The sequence below is a fragment of the Leishmania major genome, chromosome 30, assembly GCF_000002725.2.
Source record: "Leishmania major strain Friedlin complete genome, chromosome 30".
NCBI classification, from domain to species: Eukaryota; Euglenozoa; class Kinetoplastea; order Trypanosomatida; family Trypanosomatidae; genus Leishmania; species Leishmania major.
The window spans coordinates 1,192,203-1,212,336 of NC_007271.2; the positions used below are offsets into that span (position 1 = coordinate 1,192,203).

A 20,134-nucleotide genomic window follows, 5' to 3' on the forward strand; every position below is an offset into this window, starting at 1 on the left:
GTTCATGGCTTAAGCATAAAACAAAAGGGGGCACCAAATGACAACGATTGCGCGAGAAATAAGGGGGAAGCTAAAGAGAAAAGGGAGGGGGAGGGGGAGGAGGAGGAGGGGACAGAAAAGAGAAGGAAAACCACACGCACACGCACACGCACACGCACACACACACACACGCACACACACAGCCAGAGAGAGAAAGAGAGAGAGAGAGGCATATAATCACACAAAAAAATTAAACAAAGAGAGTCCTCAGCCCATGAGCCAGCTTGTAAACCCAAGGAGCAGAGTACATGTGGCTGGAGATGCGCGTGTGCGTGTTGTTTTCACGTGATGCAAGGCGCGAAGAAAAAAAGAGGAGTACGGGCAACCTACAGAAAAAAAAAGAAATCCGTGAATGCCACCACGAAACGCGTCGACGGGGACACAGAGAGTTAGAACAAGGACATGGCGCTGCGCACGAGAAGTAAGGAGCAGTAAAGATTGCAAAGAAAAAAACGATTCGAACATGATCCGCAACGCCTCATCGTCTTGCTCATCAACCCACATGAATACCAACGCATAAAAACACAACAAGAGCCAAAGAGCACCCATGAAAGAAGGAAAAGAGATTTGGTGAAGCCTGCGACATTCTGCAGGGTGTCTCGCACTCTCATTATTCATCGAGCTGGGCTTAACACGTCTGTGTCGACAAGTACGGTGTTCGCTTTCCTCTCCGTTGCGCACTCCCTGATGACGGGAGGCACGCCGCAATGCGTGGCGTCCTCATGGCCCCAAGCAGCCCCCCCTTATCCCCCTATCCCCCTATCCCCTTGCCAGTGCCGAGCCGCCTCGGGTGGTGACAGGGACACCTACGGCGTGGCAAAGTCAGAGCGGTGCATCACTGCTGATGCCGGTGCTCGGGTCGCGGATGGCGTTGCGTCGGAGCGACCTGCGGCAGCGAGCACGTTTGCACCACCCACATGATGGGCAGGGTGTCAGCGTGGCGCAAGCGTGTCTCGCCCGGCCCTCACTGCTTACTGGGGGAGAGCTTGAGCGCCACCCCGAGGGGGATGCACCGCGTGGCGGCTGGCATGATGGGAGCGGCTGTGAGGTAGCCTGCGAGGCAGAGGTGGGTAGGGCTCGAGGCAGGGTCCGTGCGCAGGTGGCTGAGTCGGTGCGTTGCCGTGATGCACGTGTGTGCCGCTGCTTTGCACCAGGCGACGGGGCCTGTGACGTGCCCGGGGGTGTCTAGAGTAGGACACAGATGGTACGGCCGAGCGGACACACTTGGGAAACTCCAGCCAAAGAAAAGAGAAAAATGCTGCTCATATCGCCCAAAGCAAGTCACACGGTTAAAGGTGCTCCTCCACATCCAGCGACTTCCTTTGCGACGGCTGTGCACCACAAAGGTGCACAGCCGTCGATTCGCTGTCACGTTCCCCCGCCCAACTCCTCACCGACAGCAACCACGAAGACCACCATCGCGCCGCGCCCTCGTCCATTGCACCTTGTCGGCCCGCCCGCCTCTCCAAACTCGCTACTGCTGCTCGGGAACATGCAGACGAGGGCATGTAAGCACACAGCCAGAAACGAGGAGCCCTACGCACATGTTTGGACGGCGACATGCGTCATGCCCAAGAGACAGACTACCTCGAGGAGGGGGGGGGAGGCTATACAGCTCGTGAAAACTGACAGCGACGCCAAAAAACTGCCACACATATGGAAAGGGGAGAAGCCGGCAATGTCGCAGCCCCTGGTTTGCGCATCCATCTTCATCGCTGTCTACGAACACACAGGGAAGCAATATGCAGGGAAGAGAAAAAGGAGGGCCTACAGAAGATGGTGCGGTGGAGCATGAAGCAGCAATGTCGAAAACAGGTGGGTTGTCGAGAAACAAATGAGGCACGGATTTCGGTGCCGTTGCCTAAGTGGAGGAGGCACGAGCAGCAGAGCTGTATAATGAAAAACGACGTAAATCAAAGGCACAACATGAAGCAGTGCTCAAACACAGGCGTGAGGAGCAGAGCGCGGGGCCAAGGCGGAGAAGCTACGCCGACAGTACCAGAACAACAGCAGTGAAAGCGCAAGCATCAGTCATAAACGCACGCCCCGCCTCACACACACACACACACACACACACACACACACACACACACACACACACACACACACACACACACACACACAACGGAACTCAAACAGAAAGCGCACACGTGACATGTCGATAGGTGAACCCTTCCTGCTCGCTTGCCCACGCGTGTATCACTTCTTCGGCCTGTTAGTCCCGACAGCGACAGAGGCGATAACGCTGGTGGCAGCCTGCACGTGCTTTTCTCCTCTCTACATTTCGCGTACATAGTTTCTCTACCTCTCACTCGTCCTCAGTCTCCCTTGCACTGATGATGCCGTCCACGTCTTTTTAACGCCTGTCACGCGTGCGTTGTGCCGCACTGATTCTCATGACACGTACGCACACATGCATAACTCGCCTCAAAACACATCATTCAGAGCACCCATACCGCGAAGGAGTCATTGAAGGGAAGAGGAATGTTCCATGTCAACAAGAGGGAGGGAAGCGGGGTGGGGGTGAGGTGAGACGAGGGGACCGGGGGGGGGGGCAAACATACCAGCATGAGAAGCCATCACCGATATGAACTCAGAGGGAACCCTTCGAACACAGGACAGGAAGCAACCACACAGGCGCCACACAAAAAAAAATACAGAAAAGAGAAAAGGGAGAGATAAAGGGGGGAAGGCAGTGGCTCATTACTTCGAAAAGCACACGCGCACACGCAGAAGACAATCACATGCACATAGACAGAAACAAAATACAAAGGTGCACCGTAAATGAATGATGATTGCGGAAGACACGCTCACACCCAGACATACCAAAAGGGAAGGCACGGCAACGGAGGGAAAGTGGGGTGGGCGGAAGAGCGAAGAGAGACGCCGAGAAAGGACGAGGAGCATGAAACAAAAAAAAAGAGCCAAACACTACAACGAAAAGAATGGCAAGCAAGCGAAAGTTGGTGAGGGAGAGGCAAGTGGAAGGAGAGGCTAACAGATGCTAACGTATGTCGGAGAGGGCAATGGGTGAGAGACCCGAAAACGAGACGAGCAACAACAACCAAAAAGAAGACACGCCGTGCAAAGAGCTTCCGTCAGCGGTGGAATACTTACCGGCCACACTTAAGAGAGAGAGAGAGGTGCGAGGCAAGAGAGCTCCCGGAAGGACACCAACACGTACCAAAAGAGGAAGGGAAGCAGAGCAACAGGAGGAGGGAGGGGAAAAACGAAAACGCGAAATCATGCGACACAGACAAAAAGAAACAGAACAAGGGACATCTTTATTGTTCCTCTCCTCAGCAGATTTTCGTTCCGTTTCGTGTTGCCGTTCCTCGCGCGCCTGCGACTGCTTCCGCTTACGTACGGGTGTGGTCATACATGCGCTACATGACTTTTCTTCGGAACTTTATTTTTGTTCCTTCGGGGGAGAGATCGCTCTGTGGTGCTTGCCTCTGCGTTTCCCCTTGCCCTTTTCGTTTTTTTTTTGGCACCGTCTGGCACCATTAGTGCCGTCGCCTTCTACCACCACGACACCGAGTAGTCAAACACTTTACACCTGCACATCCTAGCTTTCTCTCCCACCCTATCCTTTCGTACTGTGCTCTGCTATCATCGCATGGTAAACACCGACCACGCCTGACGCGAAAAAAGAGAAAAGAGCAAACAAAAAATCTCTGCGTCTCTCAACGCACGTGCTCACACCCTCTTTCAATTTTTTTGCGAGTTTCGCCACCTTCCCTAACTTCGGAAGGGCAACCTTCCCTCCCGCCCCTTTTCTCCACAGCATCCTACAAGGCACAAAATAGCCAGGACGCTATACGAAGTAACATCTTTGAAGTTGCTTTTCTACAGCGGACAGCAAGCATAACCTGATGAGTGTATCTGTCAAATCGCGGACGCGATTCGTAGTGAGCTGGGGCAGATGCGATCATGACTGCAAGTCTCACCGGCACAGCGCCAGCCCAGTTCTGTCTGCCGACACCAAAATTCAGCCATCATAAACGGAGGCAGGTTGCAGGCTCTTGGCTTCCCCACACAGAGTGCGGTGTAGTAAGCCCTGATACCACGGTAAGCGTGCACCCGGAAATCAAATAATAATAAGGCAAAACGAAAAAGAGAGGAAGCAAGATAGGCGCGATTCAAGTGCAAAAAAAGGGACGGAGTGGTGCGTCACTGACGTACTCGAATCCACACACACACAGAGTGAGAGGCACGCAAGCACGCAACATCAACCTTCAAGCGACCATCAACGACGACTAAAGACAGCAAAGAAGAAGTCAATAAGAAGAGCGGGGGTGCTCAACGTTGGCAAATCGACTGTGTCGATAGAAGATCATTGAAGAGCGTGTGCGAGTCTACGCAGGAGACTGTGGATGCGTTTGCGTGCGTCTTCACCGTTTGAGAAAGCAGCGTGATGACTGCTGCACTACGCGATGTGTAATGCGTTGGTGTTCTGTGCAAACGTTGTCTCCAAAGCACCGCATAGATAGGCGCACACGGACGCACGGGTATGAGTACACGCAAATAGAAAGGAAACAGACTCCTCAAACCTCATGCAGCTGCGCATACAGGCCCGCAAAAACAACAATAAACATCAATCAACTGAAAAATAAAGAAGTCGCTTAGAAGGAATACTAGCAAACAGTGAAAAGAAAAGAGCTACTGGAACTGCAGCGCCGGCATTCCAAGTCCCTTCTTTTTGGGTAAGTTAACTGTAGTCTTCTTAGACCTTCTTGTTTTCCTTCGATACCAGCACAGTCGACTTTGTCCTGCAAACTCCGCGCAGCAAAACACAAACATGGACACTTACTCTCACACACAGACACACACCTAGACACAATGATACAGCTCTTCATTTCTTTGAAGTGCTGCCAACACATGCGGACAGGCAGTGCAAGAGCTCGTTCTTTTTTTGGTGTGTGTTGCGTGCACGAATATGCAACACACCCTTCTGCGCATTACACATGTGCGAATCTACTGTGCTTTTTCACAAAAAAAATGGTTAGGCTGTTTACGTGTAATTGCACATTACGTTTTAGTTTAGGATTGCCTTTGCTGATTTTTGTTTCTCGTTTCATGCCACCTTCTCCGCTCTGTTGCACCTCTGTGCATTTCGTGGTTTTTTTTGCTTGTTTTTTTTTGCGTTAATTTTTCCCTTCTTTGTGGCTCTGCTTCTCTGCTCTCGCAGGGCGGAGTCGCTTTTATTATTATTGTTCTTTCTCCTTTTCCTTCTTTGACAGGTCGTCGTCAACCAACTTGCACTTCGCTACGAATCTCAGCCAAAACGAAGACGAAGGGACTTCGGTCCGTGTTGCGAGTTCGTTAGCGGCGTTTTCGCCCCTTCGCTTCGGTGCCGGGCTCCTTTCCTTCCGTTTCTCAACATGCGTGCCTTGTTTCAGTTTGCTCGAGCATGCCGGTTAATTTTCATTTTTCAGCCCTTTTCGTGTGTTCTTCGGGCTGCGCTTGTGATGACTACCGTGGTGATGACACGTGCGCGTGCGCACGCGTCTCCTCCTTCTATACATACATATATAACCGTTTCCTCATTGGTGTGCTTGCTCAAGGAGGCTAGATGCTCTTGGGCTCCTATGCACGCTTCCGAGCACTCTTCTCCTCTGCATACACGCAAGCATGCGTATCTGCGGTGCGCGCGCGCTCTCACCTATGCGTGCGTAGGTGCGTGCGTGTGCGCCGTCTGCGCGCTGCACATGAAGCGAGAGAATGAGCAACAACCGCAAAAAGACGTACCACAAAAACAAGGAAACGGGTGTCGAGCTTTCAGCAAGCAACGAAAAGAAGAAGAGGAAGGGAACACACTTGCATGGGAGAGGAACGATACGTGTGCGTCCACGTCAAGCCGGAGATACACGACGCCATTCCCCACAATATGGCATGAGCAGCAAAACCACTGACACACGCAAGCACACACAAAAAGGTCAAAGGACGCAGACGAAAAAGAGAAGCACACACACACAAAAAAGCACTTGCGCAGAAAACCCGCACTGGTCTACTGGCACACACGTGCACCCTCCCTGCCACCACGGAGTGCCAAGGTCACATAACTTCGCGTGGATCGACTGCTGCGCCTTGCATCGTCGAACACGCACACATGCACATGCAACACCCTAACAAGGAATGTACAGTCCACAACGCACAGATACATTTCACTTTCACTGCCACACACATATACGCATACGCACCTCATCCACATGCAACCAGCTTGACGCAGCGGATGAACTGTGTGTGTGTGTGTGTGTGTGTGTGTGTGTGTGTGTGTGTGTGTGTGTGTGTGTGTGCGTGCGTGTGTGTGTGTCCGTCCGTGCACGTCCACTTTGAGATTTTGCCGTTGCGCAAGCATGTCTGCAATCGTTCACGAAGTCTCAAGAGAGTAGGAAACAGAGACCGGGGCGGAGTTTAGGCTGCCGTCTACAAGAAGAGCCTTCCGCTCGCCTCCAGCTTCTTCAGCGTCTCGACCTGCGCGTTGCGGCGGCGGGTTATCTCCGAGTCGCAGTAGCCGTACGCCCAGTGGCGGATCTCATCGTCCCAGAGCATCATCGACGACAGCTTCGCCACGACGCTATCGTACGGGTCAGGGGAGAGTGAGAAGATAGCCTTTGAGCCGTAGTACTCCTTTCCGATGGCCGCCATAATGCGGCGCCACAGCGGACGGTTGGAGACGCGGTTAGGGTCGCGGAAGTACGCCGCGCTGATCAGCTGGCGCAGCATGATGTGGTGATCCTGGCGGCTTACGGTCGCCTCCTTGGTTTCGCGAAGAATGAACTCGTTCAGTAGGTTCTGGCGAGCCGAAAGAATGCTCTGGCGGTCGTGGCTGCGGTTTGCCCGGCTGGGGCCGTACCGAAGATGGTAGCGCCGCTCTTGGCGCATCCTCTCCGCCGCCTCGGCCGGTGTCTCCTCGCTCTCCTCGCTGTTCTCCTCATCGAACTCGAAGAGCACATCGCCCTCCTTGAAGCTGTAGCTGTCCGAGTGCGATGTGCACTGAGTGCCGAGAGAGCTCGCGATGGAGGCAAAGCTCTGCGCCAGCTGGTCGCACGGAGACGACTCGTTCGAGTCATCGGAGAGCACGACCACGTTGAGCATCCTGTCCTCCTCGCCCATCATGAGTGATGCAGACGTTTTCCTTTTTTGTTTTTTCTCTTTCGCTGTGGTTGGAATGTGCTGGAGAGAGGTGTACGAGTGAGAGACTCGATTCGTTGCGACTTGCCAGAGCGTGCGTGGGATACACCTGTGAGTTGAACGTTGACGATAATCTCTTCTTTCTTTGTTCCTCCTCGTCGTCTATGTCTCGGGTGAGCTGTTGGGGTGAAGCGAGCGGGGAGCAAACAAACATACACACACAACAACGAACGTAGGCACGTGCTGTACGGGTTGTGAGGGTGATGAAGAGACTGTGTGTATGTGTGATTAGGTGACTAAAGCGATGGACACAGAGAAAGAGAGTGAGGCAAGAGGTGTGGGACAGCGGTAAAAAACAGGAGGGGGGGCGGCAGGCAGAAGGGTGAGGCAGCGCTGCTGGATGAGAGACGGTCGAACTGTACGTTGGCGTAGGGTCGTGAAAGAGTAGGTAGAGACAGCGAAGACAGAGAGGTGCACGCCGTATACTGTGTTCACTCCGGAGAGCTACCGACGTTGCAGCGGGTGTGCGTGTGGATGCCAGTGTGTGCGCATGTATGTGTGCATGTGTGTACAAAGGGAGAAACGGGATGGAGAGTCGACAAGGAGGGGCGGCGGAGAGGCAGACGGCAGTTGGGAGAGGGTAGAACAAGAAAAGAGGGAAGAGGCAGAGTCATAGGCACAGAGAACGTACTGCCACATCAGGACAAGTAACGGCAGTGCGCCGCTTCCGTGGAAAGGTGAGGGCGACAGTGATAGAGAGGCCCGTGACCTGCCATCCACCTTGGCGTTCGAGCAACGACACATAGCACCGTGCAGTGGATCGGGACAGGCCCAGGAAGGCAGGGTGCTTCCCACATGCGTGCCGCAGAACGCGCACACCGCGCCTCCCATGCGCAGAGCCGCAACAAGAGACATGCGCGTGCAGATGCCAAGCCCGGTCTTACACACATGAGAGACAGCACTGCACCCTTCTCCTTCCTCGTCATTGCGCATTGCGTTTCTCACGTGTGTGCTTAGAGGTACTTTCTTCACCAACCAAGACAAACAACACCAAAAAAGACGAGGTCACCACACAACAAGAACAAAGAAGCCCAAGGACGATCACATCGGCGCACAGAGGTACGCAAGCGCAGGCGCTTAAGTAAAAGAGAGGGATGCATGAAGGCCACAACCAAAGATAGTAGCCACAGGCACACGTACACAGGAGAACGTGTGCACGACAAGTGGAACGTGAGATAAAGGTGCGCACCATTCTTCGTAGCTCATCAGCGCGTGAGTGGTCGGTGGGGAAGGGGGGAAGGGGGAGAGGCTCAAGAAGAGACCCAGAGGCGTCCCAAAAACAGGGCCAGGGTAAGGAGGCACAACCTTTGCGCACACGATGCATCCATTTGGAGGAGAAAAACGAGAGGGAGGCAGCGGCGGCGGAAGAAGAGTCAGATTTACGGTCCCACCCAACGTTCGCATGCATGTCGAGTGCCCACTTGAAGTTTGAGACACAACAACGCAGCGGACAAGGAAGAAGCAAAAACAAAACAGGTCGCCAAAAAAAGCCCAAATCGCATCCTTTCCCTCTCGTTCTCTATCGTCGTTGCGTTGATTGAAGCAGCCACTTTACGAGGGTGACGATGAGAGAGGCACACACGAGCCTCGAGGTGAGCCCCGGGAATGGCGGCTAGCGATCTCCTCCAACCTGCCCCCTTCGCCCCTTCCGCGCCAGTCCCTCTTCCTCTCTTCTTTCCACTGTCATGGGGATCCACGAGGCAGACTGGGAGATAGCCACTAGTCGCTGGTGGCAGTGCATATGAGTGTGGGTGGGATGGGCGAATCACCCTCGCCCTACGCCAACGCTCAGACGCCTCTACTTGCTGGCCTTGCGCTGGCGGAGCAGCGCATCCACCTCGCTCTGCTTCACGCGGTATAGCACGTAGGGAAACAGAGCCGGGATGGCGCCTAGGAAGATGTACGCCGTCGACTCCTTGATGTAGCGCGCGTGCAGGCGGTCGTAGCGGTCGCGGGTGAGAACGGAGATGACGCCGCGAAAGCTCTCGTCATCGACACCCTCGCCATAGTAGTACGCCTCACCCTCGCGGATCAGGTTGCTGAGAGCCTTGCGGGACGTCGCAGGATTGCCCTGCTCCACATTGTACGTCACCTCAGCAACGGAGACGGCGTAGTTGCCCAGTGCGGTAGGGGTCACCGTGTAGCGCAGCGTCTCCGAAGCGCTGTAGGGGAGGTAGGCGATAGACTTGCTCTGCAGCGAGCCGTCATCCAGCAGGTCAGATATCTGCACGTCAAAGGCGGGACTCTGGCCGTAGTTCGTCACCGTGACCACCACCTCCACAGAGGAGCCAAGGACGATGTCGTCGTTCGATGTCGTCTTGGACACAAACAGCAGCGGGTGTGGATTTATCTCTGCCTCCTGCGCCACCTGCGCGAAGCACGTCGTCGCCACCAAGGTGGCCAAGCACAGTAAGAGCAGCACCTTGAGAGCGGCCATTGCCGGCAGCAGAAGCAAATAACTGAGCAAAAGATCCTTCTCGCCAGCAGAAGAACGTAACAAGGGAAGTAGAGGTGCGCTGTGCAGCCGTCGACTACACCGTGTGATAGACAATCAGAGAATAAACAAAGGGGGGAGAGAACGCCGTTCACGGAGGAGGAAGATGCCCAGTCGAAAAAGGAGATACACTGTCGTGGCGGAGGGAAGCGAGAGAGGAGAGGATAAACAAGAGTCGAACCGACATGTAGACGAGAAACAGTGAAAGTCGCCAAGGGCGCAGAAGACAGCGCACCACCTGGAAGCATCGACGCATGGAAAGCAGAAAGCAAACGCAGCGGTGCGCAGGGCGGGGTATTGCCGCGTCCCTACCCTTGTGCTTGTTTCCTGCATGTGGTCGCCAGGAGACCTTCGCGTCGAGGAGGTCGCAGATTTGTCCAGCGACGGCACTCACATTTGCGTTTTTAGATGCCGCTGACGGCGCGCCCACAATGGGCGCCACTGTCGCACTACACCTGCGCTTCACAGCTGTATTACTTTCCGCGTGTGAGTGGTTGTGCGTAGAATCAAGAGTTCATCGGGCTGTGACAGGCACCTTTGAATTAGGAGCAGATATTGAGGGAGGGTGAGGGCGAGAGCGCGCTGGGTCTCCCTCATCTCGTTCCTCCGCCTGGATGTCGCTTCGAGGCTGAAAAAGACATCGCATGAGATAAAGGAAAGGGTTCGAAGCAGGGGGGAATAGGAGGAGGGAGATGGCAGCGACCCAAGGTGCAGCACAGCGCAGTGTAGTCGCGCTGCTCTGTATATTTAGCTCTCCTTTATCTGTCTGTCATTTTGAACTGATCCTTCACCGCCGCCATCCCTTCCCCTCCCCAGAAAGGCACTTCTTTTCGATCCCAGCCTTCGTCTCTCTCTCTCTATCACCGCTCCTGCGCACAACTCGTTACACATACCACAAAGCATTCATCTGTGAGAAGACATCGAGAAGAAAACATGCCGCCTTCAAAGCCGTCTTCACCCCACATCACGCACCCTGTTGCAGTCTCTTCCATTCGATCCCTACACTCCGAGTCTGCCTGAGGGAAGAAAGAGTAGCAAAAAAGGGCCGTGAGAAAGGCCGGCAACGGCGTCGCAGCGGCATAGCAGTCTAACAAGCGTACACTCGAAGGCATGGGGGAGGTGGGGTTGCACCTTTACAGTAGAGAGGCAGGCGCCACAGCCGTCACGCCAGCACTGACCCTTCCACTTTTGCACTCGTCGCCACAGCCCGTCAACGCCCCGTCCCGTCTTCAAAACCGGAGAGACTCCAGGTCTTCGATGGTCATGCTGGAGAGCTCCACGTGATGTTCCATCAGACGATGACATACGCGCTTCGGCCCATGCAGTTTGCACAAGTGGCCAAAGGCCTCACGGGCAGAAGGGGTGATTTTGCCAATGTCGACTAAATGACCCACGCACCGTTCTACGTACGGCCAGTCCTCCATCTCGACTGCGTACGCCAGCAACGGGGCGACAACGTCAGCGTCCCCCAAGACCCGGGCGTGCTCGAGATGCTCGGAGAGTGTCTGCAAGCTGCAGCCTTGCTTCAGGATGAAAGGAAGCGCTTGGTTGTAGGGGACGGCGTTCTTTGGACAGGCCGAGATCATCCTCAGCACCTCCTCCCAGGTGCACTTAGCCATGAGCGGCCACAAGCTGCTCAAATCAGAGCGGGTCACACGCGCGTGGCTAAGCATCTCCGCTGCCACGTCGGGGCGCTTCTCTGCGAGGGCGGCGTGGAGGAGGCTGCATCGCGTGACCGTGGAAAAGGGTAAGTCGTCCACGATGCGTGTGTGCCACTCCTTTCCCGCCCCCTTCAGCAGAACCGCACACGCCTCCGCCATGCCGATCTGTTGGGTGGCACCACTCACGCTGGCCCCCGACAGAGCTTCGCTGATCATCTTACCATCACCCTTGTTGAGCGCCTCCCAAAACAGCGACCACTCCACCTCCTCAGACTTGCGGCGCTGTAAGCTAGCGGAAAGGCGCATCTTCTCATTAAACCGCACCTTCACATCCTCGATGCCGACACCGGTGTAGTGCATGATGGCCTTCAAGAGGTCAAATGTGTCTGCGGGTGGGGTGTGATAGGGGTGGCGCTGATAAAGCTGAAGCGCACGCAGCCAGTTACCCGACTCGAGAGCAGCGTGGAAGGCCTGCGGTAGCGGGGCCGCTTTCCATATTCTCTCTTGGCCTCGCATAGCTGGTTGCAGAAGCGCCGACAGAAGCTTGCAAAATAAGCCGTTGGTAAAGGAGGTGGAGAACAACGAGACAGCGTGGAAGCCAACACGCACACACACTCTTGCGTACACGCTTACCTCCGTGGACGTGAGCCTCCTACCCACCCACACGGAGAGAGAAGGAGGAAGGAAGCGCAGGAAGGTGCACTTCCCTTTATGGGCAGGCAGCAACCTTGAGTGTTGTTGCTCTTATGGTTGGGGCGTTCTTGGGAACATCGGCGTATGTGGCACGCATTGTGGCGGGGCACACACGCCGGCAGCGGAAGAAACCGACAAAGCGAGGCAGGGAAGGGGGCAGAGAAATGCGTGATCGCCAACGCATACGTTAGGGCGACAACGGAGCTTCTTCGAGTGGAACATCCCACCTAGGGATGCCTACTGGAGAGGGAGGGCGTCGAAAGAGAGCTAACAGCACTCAGGAGGGGGAGGGGGGAGACACTATCTCGCGAGCCGCCACCCGCCACCGTTTCTTCGCATTGCAGCCACCCGCATCACGCGCATCATACATGGCAGATGGCGTGACGAACTGGAAAAAAAAAACGCAAGACCGGGCCTGTGAAAGATGGTGTGGTCGCATGCGAAGGCAGCTGATGTCAACGGTGGGGAGGGTGGACAACGCTTGCGCGTTAAGAGCCACTCACGAATGACGACACCAAACTCGATGAAAAAAGACTGGAGAGAAAGTAAGTGCTGAGGCACACTGTTTTGTGGTTGTTGAGTAATCTGCTGCTGGGAGGGGGAGGCAGAAGGGGGAACCTTCAGTTATCTCTCCGCGCATTGCGTGGCAACACGCACACGCAATACCAAACGCAAAAGCCGCCTCTACAGCAAGCGCGAGAGCTGAAGAAAACGGAAAACTCAAATCGCGCATTACCACCACCATACACTACATACAGGAGAAGAAAGGGCGCCTGCGCAGAAAACATAGACGCAAACGCCAAAAGCAGAGCCCCGCTGTTGCTTCTTTTGTTTTCGCATGAGTGTGCTATTATACCGCGAACACGCCAGCTAAAGGCTCGCACATGCACAGCCGCAGCCCACACACCGCTGCCGCGCTGTGGCTACGTCCTGGTCGCCTAGGAACAACCGTCGTGCCGTCGAATCGGGACATGCGTCTAGCGGGCGCCCCTCCTCTCCCGCCTCGTCCCCTCTTCGGATACGTGCCGCGCGGTCGGCGCCTCATCCGCCCGCACGGCGGGATGGAGGAGAGATGCCGCATGCTTCGCGCGCATGCGCTGTGGGCGTAATCGGCATGTACCGCGGGGGAGCCGCTCTCGCTCATCACTCGTGCTCTTCGCACCTCTGAACGCTGCGACGGGAATGCAAGACACCATGCCGGCTGTGCCCAACAGCGCGCGCGCACAGTGCGCGCACATTCGCATCGTGCGGCCTGCTTCACGGCATCCTTGTTGGTGGGAGGGGCGGAGGGACTCGCTGCCAGCATCTCCCGTTGCCGGCGATGACATGGGGGGAAGGGGGGGGGGGCGTGCTTGGATGGCCTGCCCACATGCACCGCGACAGGTGCGACGCTGCCGTGAGTCTGTGGCGGCGTGGAGCATTCCACCCCATCCCGCATCCGCACGCCTCTCACAGGAGTCGGTGTGCCAGGCCGAAGGCACTCGCAGACGGACATGCACCAGCGCACAGAGAGCTCACGGCCTGTCGCAGTGTGTGTGGGGGGAGGGGGAGGGGGAGGGGCGCAGGGTTGGGAAAGGGCAGCTGTACGCACCCGACGGGGGTCAGAGCCACCCGCCGCTTGCAGGAATCCAAAGCACGCACAGCTGCCCGTGTGGAGGGGGGCGAGGAGGGTCCGCCTGTCGCCTCGTGGGCTCCGCATCTGTTTTCTGGTGTGGGACAGTCGCCGCCAAGTAGCGCGTGCCGCATCGCGCAGCGCGCGGTTCCGGTGGATGTCGGCCTGGCGTCTGAGACCAGCGACCGACTCTGTAATCCATGCAAGTGTCGCCTGACCCTCCGCCATTGCCGAGTTTGCATGCCTGTCAGCTTCGTCGGTGTGCCACCATTCGCAATGACCGCAAACAAACGGAAGTGAGAGGCGCCACGCGACGGGCTAAGAGCACCGGCATCGGGGCCCAGGAACGCCTCATACCCTGCAAATGTGGAAGCGAAAAAAAAACAATAGTAATAACCTCTAAGCACTTCAAAGAAGGAAGAGCGGTGAAAACTCGGGGGACCGCACCGCAGCAACAGCAACAACGACAACAGCAGCAGCGTTCTATGTACATGCAAAATTGGGCTACCTGCCTGCGATACTCACTCACTTCCACAGCCCATTTCACCGCCGATGTGCGCGCGACCTCGCAGCAAGGCAAGACCAGAAAAGGTTGAAGTGCGAACCAGAGCGAAGCGGAGGAGCGTAGCCGAACGTGACAGCAGCAGTCGACCACAAAGACAAGAAAAGAGGGCATATATATGCATATATGTCCGTTAGCGTGCCGGCAGTGCAGCGTCGGCCGTCTTCGACTGAGGTAAGAACTGAAGCTTTTCCTCGTCCCGCAAGGCGAACACAGGGGCATACGAGCCTAGCTGGGGCAGGTGCTGCGCCAAGAGCTGCGCGCGAGCGCGTCGGATGTACTCCTGGATCTGCTCCTCCTGCTTGCGGTTCTGCTCCTCCACTTTGCGTTCCAGCTCCTTTTCCTGCTCTTTGAGACGTCGGCGCTCCTCCAGACGCTGCTGCGCTTCGGCGATGTGCTGCCGCTTGATCTCCGCCTGCTTCTGGCGGTTGAACTGTTGCAGCTTTGCCTCCGCGGCCATTTGCTCCACTGCCTCCTGCCGAAAGCGCATCTCCTCGGCCAGCCGCTCCTCCTTGGCAAGGCGGCGCTGCTCGATGAGCTTTTGGTTTTCTTGATTCACCGCGGCTGCCATGCGATCGCGACTCGCCTTCTCTGCCGCGATCAGCATCTGCTCCTTTGTCAGCCGCTCCTCCTCGTAGTACTCCTGAAGCAGCTCCTCCAGCTCACGCTTCTTGCGCTCCTCCTCGACAATGCGACGGCCTTGCTCTTCCAGAATGCGGGCCTTGACAACGTCCCGCTCCCGCGCCATCTTGTCATCCATCTCCTTTCTACGGGCCTGCTCATCGAGGTAGGCGCGAATCGCCGCCTCTTCCTTCGCCTCACGATCCTGTTCCGCCTTCTTAATAGCAGCGCGGAGACGGCAGAATTCATCCTGCTCCTCCATAATCCGACGCTGCCGGTCGCGACGGGCGAGGGTTTCGAGAAAGTCCTGCTCCTGCACTCGAGCCATTACAGCGTCTACGGCGATGCGCTCCTGCTCGCGCTGCTTCGCTTCCTCCATAGCGGCACAGCGATGCTGGCGGATTATCTCCAGCTGCGCTGCCTGATGGCGTCGGAATCGTTCCATGTCTTCCTGGTGCTTCTTCTCCTCTTCTGCCTTGGCAAGTCGGTCCTGCTCGGCAAGGTATTCCATGTACCTCCGCTGCTCCTCTACCTCCAGCGCCTTAGCGGCGCTGCGGTCCGTCACCTGCTCCGCACGGCTCTTGCGGAGATAGGCGTCCTTTAGCTGACTCTCTAGCGCCCGCACCTCCGGGTAGTCACGCACCAGCTGCAGCATCTTCGTGTCCTTCACCTCAAGTCGCTGCTGTTCAGCTAGCTCGGCGGCTAGGGCCTCGTCAGCGGCGGCCGCCTTCACTTTGGCTGCTCGCATGGCAGCAAAGTCGTCCTCCTCTTTCTGTCGAGCGAGCTCCGCCTGCAGCGCTTTATAGCGGTTTACGCGGCGCAGCCGCTCCGCACGTGCATCGCTAGAGCTCATTCGGATTCTCTATACGCTTCTTCTGCTGTAAAGGCGCCGCAGTGCCGGCAGGTGCGTGCCGCGTGTCGGGATAGAGGTAGGGAGGATAGAGAGAGAGAGAGAGAGAGCCTATATGCGCACGAGAAGACAAAGAATGCAGCCGCAGTATGAACTTCCCGTGACTCTTCTGTGCTGGTGGTCGTCGTAGGAGGGGGAGAAGACGGGCGCACGTCGAAAACAAAAGCACCTGTGAGTGGTCCCGTGGGTACTGCGCTTGTCCTCTGTGCGTCTCTCTGCCTGTGGCTGCGGAAACCAGGAAAAGAGAAGAGAGAGGACAGGAGAGAGAGAGAGAGAGATCCGGATGTGTGAGCAAACCACTTGCTCAAGCTCTGAAAAATGAAAACGCAAAGGACGTATAGCGGCAGCAGCAGAAAATAGAAGGTGAAAACGAGCCAAACACAAACACGACAACTACTTTTTCGTTTCCGAATCGGGGCTTGGCGTACGGCACACAGTCCAGCCGAGTCGGTGTACAAGGCGATCAAAGATGGATGGGTGCTGCTGTGACCGATAACCACGCGCTGCCGCGGTCGCAGCTGCGCAAACAAAGGCCACGAAAAGGGGGAAGAGCGTTGCCCAATGCGCATCAGTTGTTGTCGCGTTCGACTTGTTCATTTTGTCATAGAACATGAGCTCAGCTCCACTCCAGACGCCCCCGGGCACGTCACAGGCCCCGTCGCCTGGTGCAAAGCAGCGGCACACACGTGCATCACGGCAACGCACCGACTCAGCCACCTGCGCACGGACCCTGCCTCGAGCCCTACCCACCTCTGCCTCGCAGGCTACCTCACAGCCGCTCCCATCATGCCAGCCGCCACGCGGTGCATCCCCCTCGGGGTGGCGCTCAAGCTCTCCCCCAGTAAGCAGTGAGGGCCGGGCGAGACACGCTTGCGCCACGCTGACACCCTGCCCATCATGTGGGTGGTGCAAACGTGCTCGCTGCCGCAGGTCGCTCCGACGCAACGCCATCCGCGACCCGAGCACCGGCATCAGCAGCGATGCACCGCTCTGACTTTGCCACGCCGTAGGTGTCCCTGTCACCACCCGAGGCGGCTCGGCACTGGCAAGGGGATAGGGGGATAGGGGGATAAGGGGGGCTGCTTGGGGCCATGAGGACGCCACGCATTGCGGCGTGCCTCCCGTCATCAAGGAGTGCGCAACGGAGAGGAAACACCAAACACCAGCATCTGCAAGCACGCGAGTACGGCGGGCGCGAAGCGGCTAAAAAGGGCCCAAGATAGCGAGCGAGTCTGTGGTGAGGTAGGAGAAGCGCCATCACACACACACACACAAACAAAAACAAAAAAAGAAAGGAAAAGCGCACACAAACGCACCAAAGAAGCGCCGCGGCCACAGAGGCTCTCAAAACCTGATGATTAGCGGAAGGAGTCGCCCACGAAACGCAGAAGTACACATCTGTCGGCCACATATGAGCACTGCCAAAAAGAATCTGTGTGCCGACCCCAGCATCTGCGGGGCACTACAGCGGTGGACGGCGGTGAACATGAGAAGTGACACCGGCCGTAGAAGCTGGCAAGCGACCCTCCCTCTGACACAGAAGCATGCGTTCCCTCTCGAGAACCCACACGCATGCATCTCATGACGGGAAGTAGCGATGGCTTCTTTTCTTTTTGTTTCTTTTGGCGTGGTTGGGTGCTTTAGGGTGGGGGTGGGGGGTTTCACCACTTCTATTTTCGTCCTCGTCCGAACAGGAGAAGTGGGAGGGGAAGCCTAAGAGAGAGAGCGCAGTGGCGATGAAGGTCAAGCACATAAAGCACACAGTGGAGAGAAATGCGGAGACACACACACACAAAAAAAATGCAATCAGAAAGTGCAAGCACGACCAACAGAAACTCAGAGAAGAAAAGGCGTGATGACGGTGAGAGAGTGGCACACTCGAGCAGATGCGGGAAAGGGAGTGGGGAGGCGCATGAGGCCTCGTTGTGGTGTGTAACGTGGACGTGGACAAGAAAGAGAGGCAAGGCGCCAACCAACAGCACCCACCCACACACACGCCAAAACAAATGCACCCAATCCCATTCTAAGGAATGGCGTACTTCACCCTTTGCAGCTCGGCCGAAAGCAAGGAGAGAGGACAGTGCCATACGCCACAGGAGCACAAGTGTGGCACGCGCGCAACAATCACAAGCACGAGCATGCGTCCGAAGACGAGCAAGAAGAAGCACCGCAGATACACATGGGTACAAACAAAAGAGGAGCTCACCTTTCACGACAACGGCAACAACGAAAAGTGAAGAGATGGAATGAAGCGAAAAGGAAAGGCCAACGATAAAGTGCTGGTAGTCACCGACCACACCCGACAAGAACCAACCCGCCAAAGTGCGTAGCGCCACCCTCTCCTCCAAGTTCAAGCCGGGTCACACAAGAGGACCGATCACCATGTTGGGACTTAGAGAGGCAAGTGGAGAGCAGGGGAAAGGGGCAGAGAGTGAGGGGCATAGGAGAGGATCATGTCTATCAAAGTCGTGCGTACATCCCTCATTCGGTGCCCTTCGCCCCCCTCCCCCTTCCTCGCTAGTAACCGGGAGTGTGGTGCTCGAGGATGATTTCGCTCTCAGAAGGCGGCGGCTGCACCCCAAGGCGTTGGTAATTGCTATCGAACTCATCCAACATGAGCGGGCGAGGTGGCCGCTTCTCCTCTGCTGCCTTCATGAACTCCTCCCCGACTTGATGGCCGTAGACGGAGACGGCGGGACTCTTCTGTGAGTAGAGGACAATCATCGGCAAGTTGCGACACGTCTGGTAGTGGCAGTGCAGCGCCGCCACAGCAGCGTCGGCGTCATCGACGGTGCCGTATGTCACCTCTGCGTAGCGGTGTGGGCCCTCGCCGAACAGCTCCACGTGGTGCACAGTTCCGTACGCCGAGAATAACCGCTCAAGATATTGCGCATTTGCGATCGACGATATGTTCGACACGAACAAAATAGCCTTGCTGTTCATTCTTCCAAAAGAATCCATGAAGAAAGGTGGTTGCGCTTTTAATGCCTCCTTGTCCGATATCAACGCACGTGCCTTCGTGTGTGTGTGTGCGTGTGTGCGTGTGTGTGTGTGTGTGCTACGGTAATGTGCAAGAGAAAGAACAAGATAGGTGCACAGTCAACGTTCTGTCTGCTAGTGATCACCCTGTGTGAGTATGGATATCAAGGTGGACCTCGAGCGGACGCATGCCAGAACCGCGAGAGCCTTGCGCGGACGTTATGTGCTTGCGCCAAGGATGCAGGTGGAACTGTTGTTTCAGTGCGGGTCCGAATGTTGAAGCATGCAAAGGTAAAGGAAGGAGGGAAAGCGACGGGGAGGTGGGAGGGGTGGTGGGCGACAGCACAAACCCGCGGCGAGAGACGAACAGAGCAAAGAGAAGAAGAGATAGGATAGAGCAGGGAAAGAGGAAGACATTGAGTCGCGCGCCGTAACACGCGCACAAACGGCAGGGCGACAGCACAAAGGCAGTAGAATGCTTCGCAGTGCCATCTCTGACAGGAGAGAAGGCACCTTCCTTTTCGATAGCAAAATCTCCAGCCGAATACGCTGTCGTCCAGTGAAGAGCTGTGCTCTCACAGGCACAAAAGCGTGTGTATGGTCGATGATCACGTTGTACTTCCATGGGTAGTCTTGTCCAGTATGGCCAGGGCTGCTTGAGCAGCGCTCCGTTATGCACCTGGTCTTTTTCGTGGGCAAGAAACAGTGAGAGATAAATAGGGCTTTCTAGGGAGTGAGTCCATGTTGCCAGTCTGCCCAGTGGGACGGAATGCACTCGGTGTGCATCTGAGAGGGCTTGCTTTGTGCACCGGTCTGCTCTCAAATGAAAGCACCAGGCGTACACCTGCCACCCAGCCCGTCTCGCCGATCCCTTGTAGCCTCCGTCTTTGGCAATACGACGAGCAAAATCTGAGCACCTACAGAGAGTCGGAGACAACTCAGATAATCTGTCGTTTCTTCAACAACACGGCAGGAAAACCAGGAGAAAACAGTATTCTGACGTGGTGTATGTGTTGTGGCGGATGCAAGTCAGGTGCTGCACACTTGCCGACGCATCAAAGTTGTTACTCGTGCGGTTGGCTACACTGCTCGATACGCTGTTTATGACCAGTTCCTTCATTGTTCCACTTATTCACCCTCTTGAATTGCTCTGTCTGGCTCTTGCTAAGCCTTAACAATAAGAGCAACGGAAGTCGCTATCATGGAGCACTCGCCGCACAAAACGAAAAAACAGTGCAGCACATGAACACCCCAGCATGCCTTCACACAGGAGCGCTTAGACACGCTAAAGAAGCAAACCAAGAGAGGGAGAGCGGACGGAAAACGGTCGTCCTAAGCGCAAACACAAGAACAGGAGCAACGGAGT

The 20,134-nt window shown here is 56.1% G+C and overlaps 5 protein-coding genes across 5 annotated transcripts; all 5 read right to left on the bottom strand.

Moving 5' to 3' along the window:
- Positions 1 to 6,468: 6,468 nt before the first annotated feature.
- LMJF_30_3140 (conserved hypothetical protein) lies at positions 6,469 to 7,161 on the bottom strand (the record flags this gene model as incomplete). The annotated part of the gene is made up of 1 exon (XM_001684870.1): positions 6,469 to 7,161. The coding sequence occupies one exon, from the start codon at positions 7,159 to 7,161 to the stop codon at positions 6,469 to 6,471; it is 693 nt and encodes a 230-aa protein (XP_001684922.1).
- Positions 7,162 to 9,034: 1,873 nt separating this feature from the next.
- LMJF_30_3150 (conserved hypothetical protein) lies at positions 9,035 to 9,673 on the bottom strand (the record flags this gene model as incomplete). The annotated part of the gene is made up of 1 exon (XM_001684871.1): positions 9,035 to 9,673. The coding sequence occupies one exon, from the start codon at positions 9,671 to 9,673 to the stop codon at positions 9,035 to 9,037; it is 639 nt and encodes a 212-aa protein (XP_001684923.1).
- A 1,286-nt stretch (positions 9,674 to 10,959) lies between these two features.
- Positions 10,960 to 11,907, bottom strand: LMJF_30_3160 (conserved hypothetical protein; the record flags this gene model as incomplete). The annotated part of the gene is made up of 1 exon (XM_001684872.1): positions 10,960 to 11,907. The coding sequence occupies one exon, from the start codon at positions 11,905 to 11,907 to the stop codon at positions 10,960 to 10,962; it is 948 nt and encodes a 315-aa protein (XP_001684924.1).
- A 2,484-nt stretch (positions 11,908 to 14,391) lies between these two features.
- Positions 14,392 to 15,627, bottom strand: LMJF_30_3170 (conserved hypothetical protein; the record flags this gene model as incomplete). The annotated part of the gene is made up of 1 exon (XM_001684873.1): positions 14,392 to 15,627. One exon carries the CDS (start codon positions 15,625 to 15,627, stop codon positions 14,392 to 14,394), a length of 1,236 nt encoding a protein of 411 aa, XP_001684925.1.
- A 2,679-nt stretch (positions 15,628 to 18,306) lies between these two features.
- Positions 18,307 to 18,750, bottom strand: LMJF_30_3180 (conserved hypothetical protein; the record flags this gene model as incomplete). Its single annotated transcript, XM_001684874.1, has 1 exon — positions 18,307 to 18,750. The coding sequence occupies one exon, from the start codon at positions 18,748 to 18,750 to the stop codon at positions 18,307 to 18,309; it is 444 nt and encodes a 147-aa protein (XP_001684926.1).
- Positions 18,751 to 20,134: the final 1,384 nt, after the last annotated feature.